This window comes from Sceloporus undulatus, chromosome 6 (genome assembly GCF_019175285.1).
Source record: "Sceloporus undulatus isolate JIND9_A2432 ecotype Alabama chromosome 6, SceUnd_v1.1, whole genome shotgun sequence".
NCBI lineage: Eukaryota > Metazoa > Chordata > Lepidosauria > Squamata > Phrynosomatidae > Sceloporus > Sceloporus undulatus.
The window spans coordinates 59,798,398-59,820,525 of record NC_056527.1 but is presented as its reverse complement, the minus strand read 5'-3'; the positions used below and the strand labels follow the sequence as shown (position 1 = coordinate 59,820,525).

The following is a 22,128-nucleotide window of genomic DNA, read 5'->3' as shown; positions in this document are numbered from 1 at the left end:
AAGATGCCAGCCACAGATGCTGGCGAAACGTCAGAAAGAAACATGGCCACATAGCCCGAAAAAACCACCAAAAACTATGGATGCCAGCCATGAAAGCCTCCGACTTCACATTAAACCAGCTATTTGCCGACTTGCCTAGATTAATATTTCAATTTTTTGTTCCCCACATTGGTGAGAGATTTAATGTGAATTTTTATCTGCTTCTCCTTATTTGCAGGGATCCTCCATTTGGCCTCAGGAGTTGTTGATTTACTTCAGTATTATTTCCCAGAATCTTTTGATAGCCTTCCTAGAGATACAGGCCTTTTTGATGGCCCAAAACCCACTGTATTGGAATCTTGCAGTGTTAGTGATCTAGCAATCCTACTGAGAGGCAATAAAAGAAAAACACAACCAATAGAATTTGGAGCACATCAGGTAACCTTTCCTTGGCATGTGCGGTTTTATTGCTGATTTCTGTAAGCAAATGTGTGTTAAGAATTCATTGATTTCTGAGTACATTTGTAATGTTATCATTGCTTTCTAAATTAAAAGTGGAATTTTTCATTCTTTTAGAATCAGACGTCAGGTGTTTTCCCCTCCGAAATTTTTAGTTCAAAATATGATTTATAAAAAAAATTGTGAATTTCACTGAGAGCCTATTTATCTTGTGTACTCATGTTATTCTATTTTGAGTATCCGCACATCATCTGTTCTCATTGCTTCTGGATAGCTTAGATGATTACCTGAATACCTAAAGAAGATGAACCTTTCACTGATAGCTGTCATGATCACTGATCATCATTATCTCGATTCAGCTGTAGACAGCTCACCACTTAAAATGATCCATTATTGATTTTAATGTTATTTTATCTTCGGTTAGAGTTGTTTGTTGCTTGCTTAATGGATGTTACGTTTGCCTCTGTTTCTTGAATGTTAAATCACTAAAGTTAGTAATCTAGTGTTCTCTTGTTTTGTTGTAGGTGATATTAGTAGCAAATGAAACAGCAAAAGAAAAGATTCCTGAAGAACTTGATTTGGCTCTTGTGCTAACCATTTATGAAGCAAAGGGGTTGGAATTTGATGATGTGCTCCTTTACAACTTTTTCACAGATTCAGAGGTATGTAAAACATTCAGAGAGAGCTTTGGTGATAGTTCCTCTCCAGGGCAGAACTGATAACGTGATTAAGCAATGTGAGCTTGTATTTCTTTGATTCTTGTAACATCATTGTGATACTGGGGTCCCTCAAGGAGCCATTCTGTCTCCCATGCTATTTAACATTTACATGAAACCGCTGGGAGAGATCATCCGGAGACATGGGGCGCGGGGTTATCAGTACGCTGATGACACCCAAATCATTTTCTCTATGTCTCCGACTGATGCAGTGACTGGGGATGGCGTCTCTCCTCTCGTGGCCTGTCTAGAGTCAGTAATGAGCTGGATGAGGGAAAACCGACTCAAGCTGAATCCAGAGAAAACGGAGGTACTAGTGATAGGTTCTCCTGGTCCAGGAATGGCGGTGGTTCCACCTGTCCTGAACGGGGTCACGCTCCCTGTGAAGGACTCCGTGCGCAGTCTGGGGGTGCTTCTTGACTCGTCGCTTCACCTGACTGCTCAGGTGAATGCGACGGTCAAGAACACCTGTTATCAGCTTCGGCTGATTCGCCAGCTGCGCCCATACCTGGCCCAGAGGGACCTAGAAACTGTTGTACATGCTCTGGTAACTTCGAGATTGGATTTCTGCAATGTACTCTACATGGGGCAACCCTTATACCAAACTCGGAAGCTGCAAATGGTGCAGAACATGGCAGCCAGGCTGGTCACTGGTGCTCCCAGGACCAGCCATATAACACCGGTTCTAAAAGATCTCCATTGGCTGCCCATTCGCTTCCGAGCTAAATATAAGGTGTTGGTAATTACCTATAAAGCCCTAAATGGCTTGGGCCCAGGATACCTAAAGGACCGCCTCTCCCCGTACATTCCGCCTCGCACCCTCAGAACGTCTGGGCAGCAGCTACTGAAGGTGCCTGGGGCTAGGTTAGTCTCCACTTCCCGGAGGACGTTTTCCACAGCTGCCCCAGCCCTTTGGAATGCGCTGCCCATAGAGCTCCGCTCGTCTACTACCCTGGCCCAATTTAGGAAGGACCTTAAAACCTTCCTATTCCAACAGGCATTCCCCGAATAAATATCCTGTGGGCTTCCCTCCTCTTTCGTGGCCAAGAGGTTGGGCTATGGGGCTTTTTACTGTTGGTTTGTTTTAATGGGTATTTTCTTTTATGTGTACTGTAGATTGTATTTTAACTTGTTGTGAGCCGCCCTGATCGAAGGAAGGGCGGCATATAAATAACATTTTTATTATTATTATTTATTATTATTATACCTACTAGTCTGATTTCTATAATATATGCTTGCTTCTATTAAAAAATGTTGCAGTATTAGCACATCTTTATTTTTTGGGGAACTTTTTGCTTAAATTGGGGCCTCAGCGTGATGTGGAGATGTAACCTTCAAAAACTTGTTGGTGGTGATGCTATGTGTCATCAAGTTGATCTTCACTAATTACGAATGAGAGACCCTATTATTACTATCCCTGTTCAAGTCTTACAGACTCAGAGTTAATTCCTTTACTCCACCTTTAATAACATACTTCCTCTTTCTCCACTACTTTAAAGTTTACTGAACATTGTTATCTTTTCCAATCAGTCACACTATCTCACTATCTGCTTTGCAAAACTTCAGAATAGTACTGCCAATGTGTGACTTTCTATATTTTTGACATGCATTTTTAGGCTTACAAAGAATGGAAAATTATTTCTTCTTTCATACCTTCCTCTTACTTACCCAAAGAAACCAAGATGATAACTGAAACACCCTTAGAGGAAGTTGATGACACTCAAAGAAAACATCCTCTGTTGAACCCAGAAATGTACAAGGTGATTTTAGAAGTTATTATCATACCACTACATAACCATATCTTTTTGCTGACAGCGCTGCTTTTGTGTCCAGATCAGTGTGTGGCTTGGAGTATGTTCTTGCGATAGCTAGTTGCTGTTTTAGAAATTACCTCTTTTAGATGGTAGAAACAAAGTATTTGGAATTGTGATTCTAGAATTTTTGGTAGGATTGAGCTATGAATGGGTGCCAAAGTCCTTGAAGAATAAGGCGAGTGGAGAGACATATGCAGTTTTAAATCTTGGTATTCAAAAAGGGTCAAGATTTTGCTTTTCTCTATCTTACTAGAAATGGGTGTAAGAAACAAGCTGATTTTGATCTTTAAAATTGAAGATCATGTTATAAATATGCATAGCAAACACTGCTGCAGTATATCAGGGACTTAAGCGTGAGCTGACTATTTGAAAAAAAAGCTTTGAGGGTTAGGTTATGGCTGAATGTAGAAGCATGTCCTTAACATACAGACCAAATATTGTTTTGAAATCGTAGCCTTCAGGGGAAATAATTATATGAAGAAGCTGTGAATTACAAGTAGGTAAGATAAAGCAATGATCCCAGTTTGCCCAGTCAATTGATAAATATTACTGTATATACTCAACTATAAGTTGAGAAATTTATGCCCCCAAATGGCCTCCAATATCATGGGTTGACGTATATATGGGGCAGTAATTTATTACTGCTTATAAAGTTCCTAAAAGAAGTGCCCCCCTCCCCTCCTCTCTCTCTCCCTCTCTCTCCATTTTGCAAGCCATGAGCCTTGGAAAACCTGGTGGTAATGGGAACAGAGAGAGAGAGGTTTGTACCCCGTTTTGCAAGCCAAGAGCCTTGGAAATCCTGGTGGTAAAAGGAGGGGTGGGGGAGAGAGAGAGAGAGAGTGCCAAGGTTTGTTTTCCCATTTTCCATGCTGAGCCTTGGGAGAGGTCCAGAGAGGGAGAAGTAGGGAGGGAAGTGGTGCTTTGTTCTCCCCTTTAGATTTTTTTTAACATACCCCAGTGTTTGCTCCTCAATTTATCCATAGTTCATATCAAAATCCATGATTTGGGCCCCAAAAACTGTCCTCGGCTGATACATGAGGTCCTGGGGGTGAAGGGAAGAGAGAGAGAGGAGAGGTTTATTCCCCATTTTGCAAGCCATGTGCCTTGCCTTGACACATGACTTATACATGAAACTCGACATATACATGAGGTTGACTTATGCACGAGTATATATGGTAGATTAAATTTTAGTAGTGTATGGAGAGGTCTAGACAGAAGACAAGGGAGAAAAATTAAGCTACTTGTCAATGAAATTTGATTTCACATGCATTTAACTGTTGTGTTCCTCTTTATAGCCATTTCCTTTATTTATCATGCATCCTTGAATCATTTTATCCATAGATGCTTAATGGAGAGCTAAAGCAATTATATACTGCTATTACAAGAGCCAGAGTCAATCTGTGGATCTTTGATGAAAATAGTGAAAGGCGTGCACCTGCTTTTCAATATTTCATCAAGCAGGAACTTGTTCATGTTGTCAGAACTAATGAAGGTAAGGTCTGTTATCATCCTTTTCTAATATGCTCTACATTGAGTGATTCTTTGAGTTTTGCATGAAATATGGAAATACTGAAGTTAGAAGCAAGTTTGGGCCATTTATAATTAAGCCTCTTCGGAAGAACCTAAGCATTTGTGAACTACTTCCAAGCTTGGCAGTGGTGTTTGTCTTCCTGGTTGGCAGTCTTCTGCGTGTGGACATAGAACTTTCTTTTATGTCTAAAGCACTGATATTTAGAGCTTGTCTGGCATAAGATCTGTATCTCACAAAATTTATCTCAGGACAACCATTGACCAGGTTGACATCAACCAAGAATTTATTAGATTTTTGCGTTTACTTACATTGTAATACCTCTATATGAATAGATTCAAGGAAGAGATAGCCTCCAAAAGAAACGTCTTCATATCTTCATTCTTGCCTTATCAGAAACGAAAAATTGTAATGTAAAGTAAGCATCTGAGATTATTTTAAATCTGCCATCTAAGAGTGAGAATATGTTGTCCATATTCAGGTAGGCTAGGCTTCTGGACTACAAACAGATTGGGAAGAAGTAAACAGAATTTGAATTAAGTTTGATTTGGAATGTGGTCACAAGAATTTTAGATAGCATAATTTAACGTATCTATTCAGTAAAACATAAGATGATAATCAGTTTTTCTTATGTGTTTAACAAATGAACAATTCATCAGCAATGTGTATAACAACTTAAAATCTCTCCTTTTTCTTTTTCTTTCTTTTTTAGTCTTAGATGACACTTTATTTGTTAAAACGTCAACTCCAGAAGAATGGGTGGCACAAGGAGAATATTATGCTAAACACCAGTGTTGGAAGGTAAGTTCTCATCCAGAACAGTAATTTCTTTATTTGTGTTGCATGGATGCACTGGGGTGAAACTTAAATCTGTGTGTGATGCAAGCTGCCAGTTTGAATCATGAACATTTTATGAAAGTGGGTACAGAACACTTTTTTTTTTAAAGTGATGGACTGTGATCTTGGAGTTATTTTAAATTGTAGTTATTGTTTTTTCTTGATTCTTTTTTAGTCCAAACATTTAGATGAAGGTCATGCAAGTCTATTACTATGGAAAGTTGGATGTAGTTAAATGCATGGACAATCACTGAATAGCAAGGTTCCTCTTAAAACTTTTGCTCTCAGTGCATATCCTTCTGCTTACCTTAAGCACAGTTAAAGGTTACTGGTATGTTGTCCCCTACTTTAATCACGACTTGCATCTGACTAGAACTTGAAGCCAAAGTTTGCAGGTTGTTTATAGATTGTTTTCTTTTAAGGATATCAGTATATCAGGATCACTTATGCAGCTGGAGTTTTTTATACCCTTTCCCCCAAATGAGTGAGTTGCTTTTTTAAAAGCCACTTTGAAGATTGCATGTAGTAAAATGTGATACTTTTAAATAATAATGAAAGAGATTATACGCACGCTTATGTTTAGTTGCTGTGCTCTGATGATTTTCATAAAATAGTTTCTCTCCTTCTATCCCTTGTAACACTAAGCTTTGTTTTTTTCCAATTCTATCAGGACATTGTTCATTGTCAGTGAAATTTATGCAGCTATCAGATCAATGGTTGTAGAACAGATTTCCTAAGCACATAGAAAAAATACAGCATTTCTGATATTTTGATTAAACCTGTTTAATTGGCACAAGCTGAGAAGCATCTAAAAGTTGTTAAGTCTGGATATGTTACCAGGTTGATTAACTAGGCACTTGAGCATGTTCCCATTCTCTTGTGGAAAATCTTGTTCAGGGATACTCATTTAATGAAGTATTCCTGGTCATTATTTTTGAAAGAGAAAATCTGATACCAGAGGCAGAAATAATACAAAAAGAATAGGGAGAGTTTCCTGAACTACAAAAAGGAACAGTTCAACATTAATTAATTTCTGTAAGATCCTGGTCGTGGAGTTGCATAGGAGAACCTGGAAATTCCTAGAGAGGTGTCCTCCCAGATTAAAAAAATGTTTTTTATTTGTGACCCCCCCTCCACACATTCAGTTTTTCCACATTGTTTACCCACTTCACCCCAGTGAATGTGGAAGGACCATTGTTTTTTGCCACCTCATGCGAATAATACTGAATACTCTTGCTGTAACATCAAATGAATATTTCAGCAACCTCTTATGCAAAGTTGTTTGGAATTAGTGATTTCCTTCTGTTTACAGTTGCTTGGGATCCAGCTCACAATCTCATCTACACTGCATACTACTGCCAAACCTAAGTTTAGAGTTGAGGGCTAAATGTGAATACAGAAATTGTTTAGACTCTAAATGCCCCAGGTTCTGAGCAGTTCATTCACTTCTTCTTGCTCTCCTTGCTGTGCTTCATCTGCAGAGTAGACAGAGTTGTCTCATGAGCAGGTATGACGTATTGAAGATGAAGGAAAGCCAACGTTTTGAGAAAGTCAGCCTCCCTGCTAGGCAAAAAGGTTTCCCCATTTGCCATGGTGCTGGGTTGCGAGTCACTAGCAGTAAATAGCAGACAAGTTTGCAAGCAGATTGCTAAACCTCTCTTTAAAACTGCATCCACACTTGTCTTTCCAGCTAATTTGTCAGATGGTGATGGGCCAAGCAAGGAAAATGTAGAATAACTTCCATTGTCAGCTGACTAATAGTAACCTTGAATTTTCCTTGTTTAGCTCATATAGTAGCTAAAGGGTTATATGATCCATATGGGTCCTGCTTGCTAACATTTATCCGCCCTCATTTAAACTATGGGGTTTCAAAGGGAGGAAATGTTTATTTGAAAGGAATTCATAAGCAAGGCTTTTTAAGCATGATAGATTATTAGCATCTGAATTATTTTGATGAAAAATAATGAAACATAAAATAATACTAGTGACTTAAATTAGATTGCCCAATGTTACATTTAGAGTTTAGAGACTCTCCTGGGCTTAGGGTTGCCCTCAGACCAGAAAAAAATGGTCTGGTCTGTCTGTACTTTCAACAATTATTTTTATTGGCAGAAGTCAAGAAATGATGCTTTTCTTAATAGTGTGTAGATCAAAATAATTACAGTAAAAATGGTACTTGTTTGTTTAAGGAAGGAAAAGCAATGTGGGATTGGAGAAAGAACACTGGAAAAGTATGCCTTATGCAAATAGAAAAAAAACAACCCCATTCCCTTTTACAGAAGAACTTGGGATCACTTGATGTTCAATTAAAGAATGCACTTCTTTGGAATTGTATAATTAACATGGAATTCATTCCATGTGATCTTCCAGGGGCCAGTTCCTGGAATGGCTTTAAAAGGGTGTTGGACAAATTTAGGGAGGACAAATTATTCATTACAGAATTTAGAAAGGCTGGTTTTTTGAACTACACCTCCCAAGATCTCCCAGTCACTATTCCATTATTTTCCAAACTTTGGCCCATACAGACGGGCAGGAAAGGACAGCGAGACACCACCCCTTTCAGCCCCAGCCCCTCACGGGTGCGGCAACAATCCGCTCCAAAAAGGAGCTGCGAAAAGCAGCTCCTTTCCGCACTGCTGCCAAGGTGCCATTAGCACCCTGGAACAGCGTGGTGACATCTGTTGTGCACCGCACCCGTCTAGGGCACATCATCAGCACGTGGTGTGTGTGGACACGCGCATGTGCAAAATGGCTCTGGGAGAGTGCGGAACATGCGGACGCTCTGCACTCCCCAGCCCTAATTTTGGCCTCAGGTTGCCGCAATGTGGCGGTCTGTACCAGGCCTTTGATTCATCATATGATGTCTAAATGGAACAAATGTGGAAGAAAATTACCTTATTCTTTTACAGACCTGAAAGTAGAGATGACTTTCCTGAGCATTCTAGACTGTCCAGCTGGGGAGTTGCAAGTCCTTTAGTCCATCTCTGGGGGAGTAGGGAGCCCAAAAATACTCACAAGCCCAACAAAGCCTTGTGGAACATATTAATGACAGAAGGTAAAGGTAAAGGGCATTCCCTGTTGACAAGGTTGTCAAGTTGTGTCCGACTGTAGGGGGCGGTGCTCATCATTGTTATTAAGCTGAAGAGCCCGTGTTGTCAGAGACTACTCTGTGATCATGTGACCAGCATGATTGCACAGAATGCTGTGTACCTTCCCAGTGATGTGGTACCTATTTATCTACTTGCATTTGCATGCTTTTGAACTGCTAGGTTGGCAGAAGCTAGGACTTGTAATGGAAGCTCACCCGATCTTGCAACCAACAGAGTCAGTGTCTTTAACCGCTTGAGCCACCGCATCCCTATTAATAACAGCAGGGGAAGGTGTTTAGTCCTGTTGTTCTTTGTATGAGGAAGATTTTAGTGAGAAATCATCTTGTAAAATGAAGCAGCCAAATTTCAAGAGAAGAGCTTGGTTGGTGAGAAAAGAAGGGAAAGCAGCAATCATACTAGTGGAATTGGAAATAATGTCAATAAGGTTGATATAACTTAGCTGGTCATACGTTACATACATGAATAGAATCTTGAATTTTAGAGCATATGGAGAGGTCTTTGCAGAGAATGTGATCTGAGAATGCAACTTGAAGCACAGGGATGATGAACTGATGGAGAAAACACACACGTGTCCATCCACAGCCCTCTGCTGGCTGGCTGATGACAAATGTTATTAAGAAGTCTCAAACTGAGAGGAAAGCCACTTAATTATGGAGACTGGAGATCAGAGAGAAACAGTCTTTTAGCAGAGGCTGACTGATATGTATGTTTGTGTGTTCAGTATCTTTCTCTAGAGCAATTAGTATAGCCACAAAGCCAGGAAAGTAAAGTACTTAGCAGCTGAACTTATCTCCTTAAGAACCCTAAAATGCATCTTAAAAGAGCTGGCCAATTCAAAACTGTTGTGTAAAAGGGTCAAAGTTGTGGATCTTGTTCACACACACAGAGTCATGACACATGTTCAGGCGTTTTGATGAAGCTCTAGCTTCCCTCCTGCTTTTGGACTACATCAGAATAGAGGGATTTTTCACACCTTTGTGCTGTTTGTAGACTTCCTTTATACATTTTGTTGATCGCTTTGTGGAAGAGGATGCTGGACTTGAAGGGCCTTCAGTGTCAGGGGCAGTGAACTTGATTCACTCCATGTCATATTAAAATGCAGCTGCTATACCTGTTGATTATTGATTATGTTGGCTAGGGCTTATGGGATTTGCAAGTATGAAAGATACCAAGTTACCAACTCTGGTTCCATATGACTCAGTGAGACTTCTTGTACAGACTGAGCATGTGCCACCTACAGAAACCTTGAAGTCAAGCTATTGTTGAAGATACAAAAGTGGGAAGTAATGGTGAGAACAAAAGTTAGCAACCCTACCTGTTTAGTGGTTCACCATTCTAATCACTGTCGTATGTCTGCTGTGTTAATTATATACGTAAACTCCAGCATCTTATGTAAGTGTGATTATCCTTTTTTCAGGTGGCTGCAAAATGCTATCAAAAGGGAGGAGCAACTGAGAAGGAGAAACTGGCCTTGGCAAATGATGCTGTGCTTCAAGTTCAGTCAAAGAAAATCAGCCCCAAGTAAGTGGGTTTTAAATTTTTTTAAAAGCTTTTATCTGTAGTTTTTTTGGACATAGGTTTATTCAGACAGTAGTAATAAAAGTAATTCTGTGTGAGCGTGTATGCAGTTCTGTGAAAATTTACTCTGAAACACATACATCTGTGTTTTGTCCAATGCGCAGAGGATTATAGCACAAGATAAAACTAACTTTTGCTGGAATGGGCACATAGTGCATATAGTGCTATCAGTTTACTTTGGAGGAAAATTAGTGTTTTGTTTTTTCAGCTTCCTAAATAAGCAGAAAGGAAAGCTAAGCAATTGAGTCATGTAAGCAGTTGTACTTTGCCAGAATTCAATTGCTTATGGCATTTCTTCTCTGTAAGTATCCTTTTCTTTTTCAAAGAGCTAATGTTTTAAAATAGCTGATGGAATGAAATACTTCTGATCAATCAACTGGCTATTTTAAAATTGAGACTTGGTTGACATGTGATTATTGTTTCTTTTTAATAGGGAGAAGCAAATGGAATACATGGATCTGGCAAAAACCTACCTAGAATATGGTGAACCAAATTTGGCTCTCAAATGCCTGTTTCATGCCAAAGAACACCAGCTTTGTGCACAGCTTTGTGAAAAATTAGGAAAGGTAAATAAGCTCTCCTCCTACTGTTTCCAAAAAAAGGGAAAAGAAACATGAATCTTACTGGCCAGATATGCTATTGTTTCATCTGTTGAATGATGCCCTATACTGGAGAAATCATGTAGGTTAGAAATCTACCTCACTTTTCTCTGCTAAATTATAAATGCATCCATGATATCTGTTACAGCATTTATTAGAAAAAGAGAATTTAGGAGGGCTCTTTACAGCTACTGTAAATGGCAGCTGTAGCTACTTGGCTTGACAGTCATTTTTTATTTCATGATATACGTTTTTCATATTTCTACACTTACATAAGGTCACTAGGCATATATGGCAGCCCACTTGATTAGCTGGGTTGTGGGGAATGTATGTTGTTTTTGTTGTTGTTGTTGTTGTGTGCCTTTAAGTCATTTCTTACTTATAGCAACCCTAAGATGACCCTATGTGGGATTTTCTTGGCAAGTGTCTTGAGAGGGGTTTTGCCATTGTCATCCTCTGAGGCTGAGAGAGTATGGCTTGCCCAGGATCACCCAGTGGATTTACATGGCTGAGATGGGATTTGAACCCTGGTCTCCTGAGTCATAGTCCAAACTCAAACCACTAAACTATATTGGCTTCCAGGGAATGTATGCGGCTGAGTTTAATTAAGTCAGCCATTGGGAAGCAATGCAAGGGATGGTGTGCTGAAAGTTTTAAGACCCACTAACCATCACCCTGTTGTGTTGTTGCATGTGCTACTATATAAATCACAAATGAGGAACATGAGACCTTCCAGCTATTGCTGGATACAGATTCTGTCAGCTCTATTCAACATTGTCAATGGTTTGAGACACTGACATCTGTAATTGCCACCCAATAACATTTGGAAGGGCCACAAATTGCCTGATTCTGATATAAAATATGTACAAACAGTATTTTCTTTGAAATTTTGTATGTTTGTTTGAAATAGGAGAATTTTGCTACATGTAATTTAAAAAAATAGGCCTGGCTCACACTTAATATTTTCTTTGCAGTGATTATGTGATATAAAACTTCTGCATTGATACTTAACTTCTGATGACCCCTTAACATTTTATGAGTTATCACTTTATTTTCCAGTCAGCAAAATACTATTCTTACATGATCCAGTTGCTTACTAGAATTGTTGTCTGTCCTTTTTATTTTATTTTGCCAATAACTGTGCTCATACACATTTGTAATGTATTATTATTATGCAGGTGAAAGAGGCTGCATATTTCTATAAAAGAGGTCAGTGCTACAGGGATGCATACAGGTGTTTTGATCAGATTCAAGAATTTGATTTAGCACTTAATATGTGTTGCCAAGAGGAACTGTATGAAGAAGCAGCAAAATGTGTTGAAAGGTTTGTATTTTAAAATACCAAACACTGTGGATATTCAAGTCCTATTATGTACAGTGGCATAGTGAAAAGGTGTCCCTTATATAAAATGGCAAAATCAAGATTTGCTATTTGGAATTTATATATTTTTAAAAATATTTTCAATCTGTGAATGCTTGAATCCATGGATAACGAATCCATAGACATGGAAGGCCAGCTGTATAACTGTTTCAGAAGCCATTTTAAAACAATTTCGGCTAAATGTAGGTTTAATAAACAAATTGTAAGTGCTATTTTTTATTTTAAAAAATCACATTTTAAAATTGGTATTGCAAGATCATGAATGCAAATTATACATCTTGAGCACTAAAAAACTAAAGTCATTGCATTCATATTAGTTTTAAAAAGTGGGAGAGGAATGGGGAAATTTCTGTGCTTTGTATTGAGGTTAAGATTGCCAGGCTTTCATGTGCAGTATGAAATAACGCCAGTTCTTGATGGGCAGTGGCACAGCATCACGGCGTTAATCACAGTAATCTTTAAGGCACACTGCCACTGTATTGTCTGTACTTTATCTGCCTGTTTTGGAGTTGTCATGGTTCAAGCAAGCCCTTAAGTCATTTTTTAACCAGAATTTGTCACATTTCTGGGCTCTTCTTTCTGTTTTTGTTTTCCATCCACACACACCTAAAGCACACTGTATTTTGCCCCTCTGTGCAGAATGTGTGTGTATGTAGTGGTGTGGCCTGCACCTGGTGACACCCCACAAGAGGGGTGACACTTGGTCAGACCCTCCCCTCTGCACTGTCCCCATATGTGCTCCTCCCCTGTGCCATCCACATACACACTCCTCTCCCCTGTACTGTCTTATGTTTTCCTTAATAAGGAAAAGGATGGGGCGACAGGGAGGGAAGGAGTATGCACTGCCCCCAGAAGCCCCATTCCCACCCCCACACTGGGTTACACCAGGTGCAGGGACGCCACTGCCTCTGGGTTTACATCATAGTAAAACAGACATGAGCATGATGGCATTGTATATTCTAGAAACTGAAATACAGTCAGCCTCTGTATCACGGATTCTTTCTCCATTGATTCAGCTAACCACAGCTTGAAAATGTTCCCAAAATATATAAATTCCAAAAAGCAAACCTTCATTTTGCCATGTTATATAAGGGACATCATTTTACCATGCCATTGTTTTTAATGGGACTTGAACATCCACAGATTTTCTTATCCGCGTTGGGGGGGGTTGTCCTGGAAACAAACCCTAGTGGATAGGGTCCACTGTAATGTTGTTGTATTATTTATGTACCATATATACCTGAGTATAAGTCAAGAGCATGTTTTGGAACCACAAATATGGATTTCGATATGACTCGTGGATAAATCAAGAGTAGAAATTAGAGACCGCTGTTATTTTCATGCCCTGGTATTAAAAAACATCCTTTCACCATGCTACTCAGAGAAGGGGATGATTCCCTTTTTTTGATGAAAATTAAGGTGCAGTATTAACTCTTATTTTAAAAAAGAATCACCTTTTTTTCTCTGAGTAGGGTGGCGAGAGAGAACCTAAAAAGAAGGATAACCTTCCCCCCCTTTTTTCCTGGCCTTTTTGAATGCCTGGACAGGAAAATGGCAGTGGTTCTTTGGCTGTTCCCCTCAAAGGACTGCCAAGAGAGTAGAGGGGGTCAGTGATTCTTTTAGGTTCTTCAGATGGACTAATATCTCACCTTTTGCCACTCAGAGAAGGGGATATAGTTCATTTTCTGATAAAAGTTATTTACAGTATTTAAATTAATCAATGGATAAGTTGACTCGGATTTTTGGGGACAATTTTTTGACAAAACATTCTAGACTTATACAGTGCTACCTCGGGTTACGAAATTAATTCGTTCCGCCGCTCCGTTCGTAACCCGATACATTTCGCAACCCGAAAAGGCTTTCCGTTAGCGCTGGAAAGCCGCTAGCCGCGCTTTGCGTTTGAATTTCGCGCCGAAATAAATTTCGTAACCCGAAAAAACATCGTAACCCGGAACAGTTTTTTCCAATCTAACTTTTTCGTACCCCGGAAATTTCGTAACGCGATCATTTCGTATCCCGGGGCACCACTGTATATGAGTATTTACAGCGTATAATATTACTTACCGGTGTGATTCTGATGTACTGACCCAAGGATCTCATTTATGCTTAATGCTCTAAAGTCATATTTGACAAAATAAATCATGAGTTTTCCCCAATACAAAATGATGGACTCTTTCTCTGCTCTTTGGCAACTGTTGAATCACACCCCTACTTCCACTTCTCAATTGACATTTATGGATATTTATTTATTTCAGATACGAGAAAATCCTGCAACAAGAAAAACAGCCAGTTTCCAAACTTTCATACACAGCAAATCAGTTTTATTTGGAAGCAGCAGCAAAATATTTGCATGCAAACAAGAGTAGTGCAATGATGGAAATGCTTTCCCATCTTGACACTGAAGATCAGCTTTTTTTCTTGAAAGAACACAAACGCTTTTGTGAAGCAGCTGACCTTTTGAAGAAGGAGGGTAGAGAAGAAGAAGCTGCAAAGTTGATGAAACAGCATGGGTATGTGTTGGAAGCAGCCAGGCTCACTAACCAAATGGACTTCCGAGCATCATGTTTGCTTGCTGCAGCCCGCCGTGGTGTGTTAGGTTGTTATAGTTTGGAGAATTTACCAGCTATCTTGGAAGAAGCCCTAATACTTTGTGAAGAAACAAACCAAAAGTCTGGCAGTGCAGAGGCAACTTATTTGAAGGGTGTTCTAAGAAAAGACTTCTGTACATTGAAGGAGGCCTTCCATATGTACTTGCGTGTGAATCACATTGCAGGTGCTGTGGAAGCATTGTTTGAAGCAGCGTGTTGTGAAGGAGACAGTGAAGCCTTTCTAAAGTTAACATCACAGGGAACAGAAGCACTTCTGAAACTAGTGAAAGCTTTCCAAAAGGCAGACACCAATGCTGAAAGAGAAATGGTGAAGTCATGTTTTGAATACTTTGGGATTGTGCAGATAGACAAGACGATTTGCCAGATCTCTCAGAATGAAGCAGGATATTTACTGGGATATTTTCCTGAAAGCTTAAACCTGAGAGGGAAGAAAAGTGATCACTTCACTGCAAGCCTAGAAGAGGTGAAATCTGTACTAAATAAGCATTTGTTGGAGAGGCTGACTACCATTGTTCACCATTTACTTGATCTGAACTTCCCCAGTATTTGTTCCAAGTTCATTTCAGGCTTGAAATGTGAGGACAAAATCTGTAAGGACTTCCATAGAGTGTTGTCACATCCAGAGCTAAAATCTGTGTTTCAACATAAAATGCATCTGGCTGCAATAAACGGACTACTGTTAGAAGCCAAGCAAGTATTCCCAAAAGATTTGCTTCATGAACCTAATGTGATTGATGAATTGTTGACAGCTGATAAATATGCTTTATGCAGATCTCTTGTAAATGCCATCTTTCCTAAACATTTCCACCTAAGAATGATCTCTGAAAACCCATGGGCATGCAAAAATATCCTGAGTCTTCAAAGCAGTGGCTATGTAACTTCTAATTCTTGCAGAAAGGTATTGAAAGAATATGTAAGATCTGAGTTCAAAAACGAAACTCCCCAAAACAGAAGAGAATCTACTGATTTATTGCTGAAGACAATGCAAGTCCTTGCCTTAACTTCTCATTATCCTGAGGAGTTTGAAAGGCTTCTTTACAGAGAAGAAGATGACTACAAGAGAGAACTAACAATGCCAGAAAAGAGGCCAAGAGGTCAAAACAGAGGTGTTGAGGGCAGGTTTGGTATGTTGTTGCCTGACAAATATGCTGGAAATGCTGAAAGTACCCACTTGTGTTTCATTCGACTATTGCAGGGTTCCATGGATCAGCTGTACATTCACAGAAATCCTGAGAAGTGTAAATGGATGTTCTACCGTTTCATGAATGTCTTGGTAAAGAAATGCACTATTCCCTTGATTCCAAGTATAGGAAACACAGTGACTTTGCTAGAGTTTCAGTTTATTTTGGGCTGTGCTGTCCTCATGCGCCTCTGCAGAAGCATGACTCTTTGCCTTCCTAAAAGTTACATTGCTCTCTTCCACTACTGGGATTTTTTGTTCACAAGGGGAGAACGACAAAAGGAGGTATTTACTATTATACAGGACTATAAGCCACAGGACACAAAACGAGCTATACAGGAATTTAAATTTCATCTGAGGTATTTAGCTGATGTTCTTTGTAAATATGAAAAGTTCAATGTACTCCAAGATGCTTTTGACGACCCTGATTCTCTTATATCAGGAGAGGCTGAACGCACAGTTGTGCTTTGCCTAGTGATGTTCGTGAATGCAGATCAGTTGCTTGGCTGGCAGTATAAAAGTATTTTATCAGACCTTTTCCCTGTCCTCAGGGAAAGCCTTGTACAAATGAAAAAGGAGTACCCCTCCAAAGTGCCTGAAAGGTTGTTTAAAATTGTGGACTTGATGTGCACAGCCTCTGATGTTAAAGAAGTAGTTGAAGGCCTCAAGGAACTGCTGTTTTGCCGAGACGAAGAGTTTTTGGCTGACTGTTGTTGGAGATGGGGTAGCAGGTATGGAGATAATAAAGGGGTCAGAGGTATTTATTACAAGATTGCAGACTTGGACAGATTTGCATATGTCAGTCAGGCAGCATATTGGGAAGAGCCAGAGCCAGATCTTGAAAAGAACATATATTTTGAAGAAAGAGAGGATCCATTGGACGATATAGCATCAATACGGCAGCAAAAGCAACAGCAAAAAGCTTCTGCCAAGCGGAGGTTGAGATATCTTTTTCTGTTTGTCCGTTGTTGCATTAGATGGAAGAGGGTGTCTTGCTCAAAATCAGGATCCTTGGAAATGACGTTGGGAATCTTCAAAAAAGCAGACATTGATAAAACGCAGTGTGATCTGTGTGGAGTCAAGTTTGGCCAAAGTTCTGTGAACTTCCCTCCTGAGATTGAACACTTGGAAAAAGAGCCCACAGAAACAGTGCAAACAGAACTAGAGTGGGAAGAAAGTCTGGAAAGGCATGAAAACTTTGTGGCTAGTGAAACATTTGAAAATCACATCATCCTCGCTGAACATGAAAATAAAAGCATCTCTTACCAGAAATATTTTGAATTTTTTAGAAGCAAGATAGAACCATTAATCAATAATGGGAATAATGTCATGGAAAAAATTGTGGAGAATACCTGCATCCGAGGTCATTTTACTGCAAATGAACATTCTAAACTAGTACAAAGAAGAATTGAAGCAGGAATTCAGAGAATTACTGATACAGTGGAAGATATCTACAAGAGGAAAGCATGGATTGATGGTAAGACATGTTGGCTATTTCCATCTCTTATCTCAGCAGTTGAGGAAGTTCTATGTTTACTACCAAGAAATTTAAGGATGAAATCTTTAATTCATTAGAATGAATATGTCTGTCTCTGTCTTATCTATCTACATTGTGTGTGCATTTCTGTTTATATTCTACATTTTGATAATTGAATGGAATGTCTGCTATGCAAATATGATGTTTAGTAGTAGTCCACCCTAATCATTGAGCTTGAATTAGGTTTTAGATGGGGTGAGCAATTACCAGGGGGTGGGGGGGGGGTACATTGATTGTATCCCCTGCCCCCACTGTGCCCCCCTGCCTCATGATTTTTCCCCCTGCATCTTTGTGCTCAGAATGAGGTGCAGTTTTGTTACACCTTTGGACTTCTGTTATCATTTTAGGCTTACACATTGTTTGCAGCATATTTTTCCAAGAAAGAGCAATTTTTGGTGGGTTCTAGGGGTCCTTGAGGGCTGCATGCAGATTGCAAACCACAATTCCCCATGCTTTAGGAATAGCAGTGCTTTGTTGCTGTTACTGTGTGCCTTCAAGTTGTTTCCAACTTAAGTTGATCCTAAGGCGACCTTACCCTGGGGTCTTCTTGGCAAGATTTGTTCACAGGAGGTTTGCCATTGCCTTCCCTTGAGGCTGAGAGCATGTAACTTGCCTGAGGTCACCCAGTAGGTTTCATGGCCAGGCAGGAAATCAAACTCTGGTCTCCAGAGTCCGTATCCAACACTCAAACCGTTATACCACACTGGCTCTCTAGGTCATATTAAAAGTTTGTTTACTCCAGCATTCCCACCCTCCCAAAATGTGTTTCAGACTATTTTTAATGGCAGATATTGAGTGTTCCTACTATTTTGAACTTCACTGGCCTTTCCTGTCAGAATGTTAAGCTTTGATTGTATACTACGCACTTACTTTCCTGGGAGTAAACCTCATTCAATACTGTGGGACTATGTTCTAGTTAGACTGAATAGGATTGCTTTGCAGACAACTAGTTCATTAAGAAGCAGCTTGCCTCCTCCGCCTTCTTACTATCTTCTTCCAATAAAATCCAGTGGTATCTGAGTGAATTTCAGTTTGTATGCAAATCATAAGATCTGCATTATGGTCTTCACCTAAATTGTTCCTTAGAGTGCAGTCCTAAACATGCTTTTTGGGGAATAAGTATCAAATAAGTTCAGTGGGATTTACTTCAGAGTAAGTATCCATAAGATCAGTTTTAACTTCTTGTATCAACATATGTTCAACTTTAGCTGAAGAAATCATGTCCAAATTGGCTTCTGAACTGGAATCTAATGTAGAGAGAGCTGTGAAATGGCTGGAGAAGATGGAATCATCCTTGTTAAAGGAGGAAGGTATGTTTCAAAGTTTACATAGCCCCATGCAGGACTTTTATTATTTGTTAAAATTTTTATTATATAGAGGTGAGCATTACTGTGGTTTGCAGATAACTTAATATAGGACATGCAATTAATGTTTGCAATTGTAGGGTTTTTATGATATACTCTACTGTATATTTAGCCTCTGTCCTGTGATAGTAGAAATCTTCTTTGCCAAAATGCTTCCTCCATGTCAACTGCTAGAGACATAGAGAGCTCATTCACTTGTTTCTGCATGCGGAGAAAAACACAAGTAGGTTGAGAGTCTCCATGGCAAAAAGAAGGGAATTCCTTAGTGTCCTTGCAAAGTTTATGACTATTTTTCTCATCAAATGTATAACTGCAAATGGGTCTTCACTGTAAGCCATGCATTAATGTGGGCATGCTGGATAGAAGGAATTCCAAAAGGATCAGAGATCTTAAGAATACTGGAGCTGTCTATGCGTAGACTTAGGATGGACAACGTGAGGCTCTCCAGACACAATTGGAATGTAATTCCTAGCAGATTTAGCCAGCAGAGTCAGTAATTAGGAATTCTGGAGTAATATAGTCAGCCCTCCATATCCGTCAATTCTTCATCCATGGATTCAAGCATCCACAGTTTAAAAATATTGAAAATATGTATACATTCCAAAAAGCAAACCTTGATTTTGCCATTTTATACAAAGGGCACCATTTTACTATGCCAATCTATTTCATGAGACTTGAGCAGCCACGGATTTTGTTATCCACCGGGGGGGGGGGCTGGAACGAAACCCCAGCAGATAGCAAGGGGCCACTGTATTCTCAGTAGCATCAAACAGGCCAGGTTTTGCCCCCCTATTGCTTTAGACAATGTTAGAGTATATTTTGTGTCTGTGCATGGTGGTCTTGCTTCACATTGTTTTTGATTGAACTTTTCCCATTCAGCTCCTTACCATTTCATTTTTCCTCACTGGCCTTGCTAACAAACAGAAGTTCAAAGCTGAAACATCTTGGAGCAGCAGTTGTGAGGATCTGTCATTATTAAAATTGAGGCTGGATTCTTTGCTCTACAGTAATGGAGCTGTCAGTTACCATTGGCAAAAAATATTCAGGGAGTGAAACTACCTAGCTGTCCATTTTGAAAGAAGGTATGCAGCTGTAGCAATTAAAAGCATCTGAATGGAGCAAAGAGACAGCTTAACATCCACCAATGCATCATCTTTTGTTCACTTTCCAAAATTTGTGGTTCATCTTCGTGTTCATCTTCTTCCTATGTGTCATTCATCCTTTCATCTCTTTTGTATAGTTTTTCTCTGTGTTGCTTCCATCCTCTTTTTATCTCATCTTGGCCATGTAAAGTGTTCCTATTCTGATCGTAGAGCATCCCTACCCTTGGTTTGAATTTCCCTTTGAATTCACTGATCTTGTGGGAAAAGTCTCCCTTTCCTCCTTTTTTGTTCCTGTTGTCTATTTCTGAGCATTCATTATTATAGTAATTCTTTTTTATCTTTGAGCATTGACATTAAACAGGTGTGTTCATGGTTTTGGTTCTGTTCCTGTTACCTTTTTTTTCTTTTGCTTCTTATCTTTCTTTTATGGCTTGAAGTGTTTCATCTATCATCCATTATTTCTTTTCTTTCTTTTTGACCACAGTTAGGGTCTTTTTTCAGTCTTCCTTTATTATGCCCTGGCTTCTGACCATAGTTCTTTTGGTTCCTGGTTGATATATGTTTAATAGTGCAAAATTATTTCTGACGTTATCTATAAATTCTGTTAAGATGTACTTTCAGATTTGGTTTTGTCATGATGATCGATTTTGTGTTCTTCATCAGCTTTATTCTAATTTTTGATATAAGTAGTTCTTGATCTGTGTCACAGTCAACACCTGGTCTCGTTTTGGACACAAGACGAGATCTTCTCCATCTTCTGCTTCCAGTTATGTTGGCTATCTGATATTTATATTGGCCATCTGGTGATACCCCATGTGTACAGTCTCCTCTCAGGTTGTATGAAGAAGGTATTTTTGATGAATTGGTTTTGGCCTCACAAAATTTTATCAGTTGCTCCCTAGCTTCATTTCTTGATCCTAGTCAGAATTTTCCTACAGTTTTTGATTCTTCTGTGCTTCCTACTTTCACATTCCAGTTGCCCCTGGTTAACAAGAGATCCTGTTTCATTTTGTCAGTTTCTTCCTGGACTCCATTGTAGTATTTCTCAATTTCTTCTTCCTTGGCCGTGATTGACACATATACTTGGATTATGGTGAAGTTTATTAATTTTCCTTGAAGTCTTACTGACATGATTTGATCTGATTTTGCAATGTAACAAACAACTGCATCATTCCAAATAATGAATTTGCGAGAAAGTGGGTTTGATATGTAGTTTGCACTTATGGCTTTGATTTTTTTCCTTGATGAGTTTCTTCTCCTTTCATTTTAAACTAGAGTCTGACTTTGACAAAGACTTGAATGGTGAAGTAAGAGATGAAGAGGTAACATTTGAAGAACTGCAACCCAAAGAGCCCTCAAAGAAGGGAAGAAAAAGAGGAAGAAGAAAATAGTTTTTAAAAAAACTACAGAAGTTAACTTTTTTGTTGACTTGGACTTTGTTTTATTATTTTTAATTGCCATTGAAGTGGTAAAAATTTGGCTGAAAATTGAAATGTGAAATTGTACTAGCAAAAATTCACTCCCCCCAACATAATCATTGGTTTCTATTTAAAAAATAATAATCAGATTTTGAATATAATCAGCTCCCAGCAGTGAAACAGTCCAGAACAGTATATTTGGCAGAGAAACTCACATTTTTGAAAGAAAACTAAAGTGAGAGGGTAGGGTTTGGATACAGGGGAGCATCCTTAACTCTTTGCTTGCCTGCCCCTTTTTGCTTGTAATGGTCCTCTCCATTCTTTTACAAGCTTCTCATTTTCAGATTGCACCCTCCTCCCAGCTACTTTGCAGCTTGAAGAGGTCTGGGTTTGTATTCTGCCTCCATTTAATGTGATGGTAATTCCATTTTTGAAACCCATTGTATTAGTAACTGGAATGTATCTGTAAATAATAAACTCATTTCTTTTAGTTGTCATCTTCTCTATTTGCTATTCCTTGCTTTCCAAAGCACATAATTAGTTCTCTATCTATTCACTGAGCAAGGAAAAGTGACAACAAAAAAGTGGGTTTTTAAAGTTCATAAAAATATTTTCTTGTAGGAAATTTGTTCATGCGAGTGAAAAGCCACTGTGAATTTTTGAGGCCTTATGCCTACTTTTACTGGGTCTCCGAAACAGAGGTAAGACTAGGATTGATCCTATTTTTGTAACTTGTTTTGATATCAACTGTCCTTTATCTGTTTTAAAATACATTTTTTCAGAGATCCATTGGGGTTTATATACATTTTTATAGTGAATAATTTTGTACATTTGAAATTCCAAAAGGAAATGTATTCAAATTGTAAAAAAATAAAAAAATAAAACAAAAATTGATACTACAGCATGTTGTTTTCAG

The 22,128-nt window shown here is 39.0% G+C and overlaps 1 protein-coding gene across 3 annotated transcripts in view; it reads left to right on the top strand.

Annotated features, from left to right (window-relative positions):
• The window catches only part of TRANK1 (tetratricopeptide repeat and ankyrin repeat containing 1), a 58,131-nt gene extending 36,429 nt beyond the window's left edge, over nt 1-21,702 (top strand). For all 3 annotated transcript variants that reach the window (XM_042472731.1, XM_042472732.1, XM_042472730.1), the window contains 11 exons: nt 218-417; nt 963-1,100; nt 2,771-2,914; nt 4,310-4,460; nt 5,209-5,297; nt 9,861-9,964; nt 10,455-10,587; nt 11,799-11,944; nt 14,257-17,267; nt 18,536-18,637; nt 21,070-21,702. In XM_042472731.1, the coding sequence (XP_042328665.1) occupies nt 218-417; nt 963-1,100; nt 2,771-2,914; nt 4,310-4,460; nt 5,209-5,297; nt 9,861-9,964; nt 10,455-10,587; nt 11,799-11,944; nt 14,257-17,267; nt 18,536-18,637; nt 21,070-21,185 (4,334 nt within the window). In that variant the 3' untranslated portion in view covers nt 21,186-21,702. The remainder of the gene's footprint in view (nt 1-217; nt 418-962; nt 1,101-2,770; nt 2,915-4,309; nt 4,461-5,208; nt 5,298-9,860; nt 9,965-10,454; nt 10,588-11,798; nt 11,945-14,256; nt 17,268-18,535; nt 18,638-21,069) is intronic.
• Nucleotides 21,703-22,128: the final 426 nt, after the last annotated feature.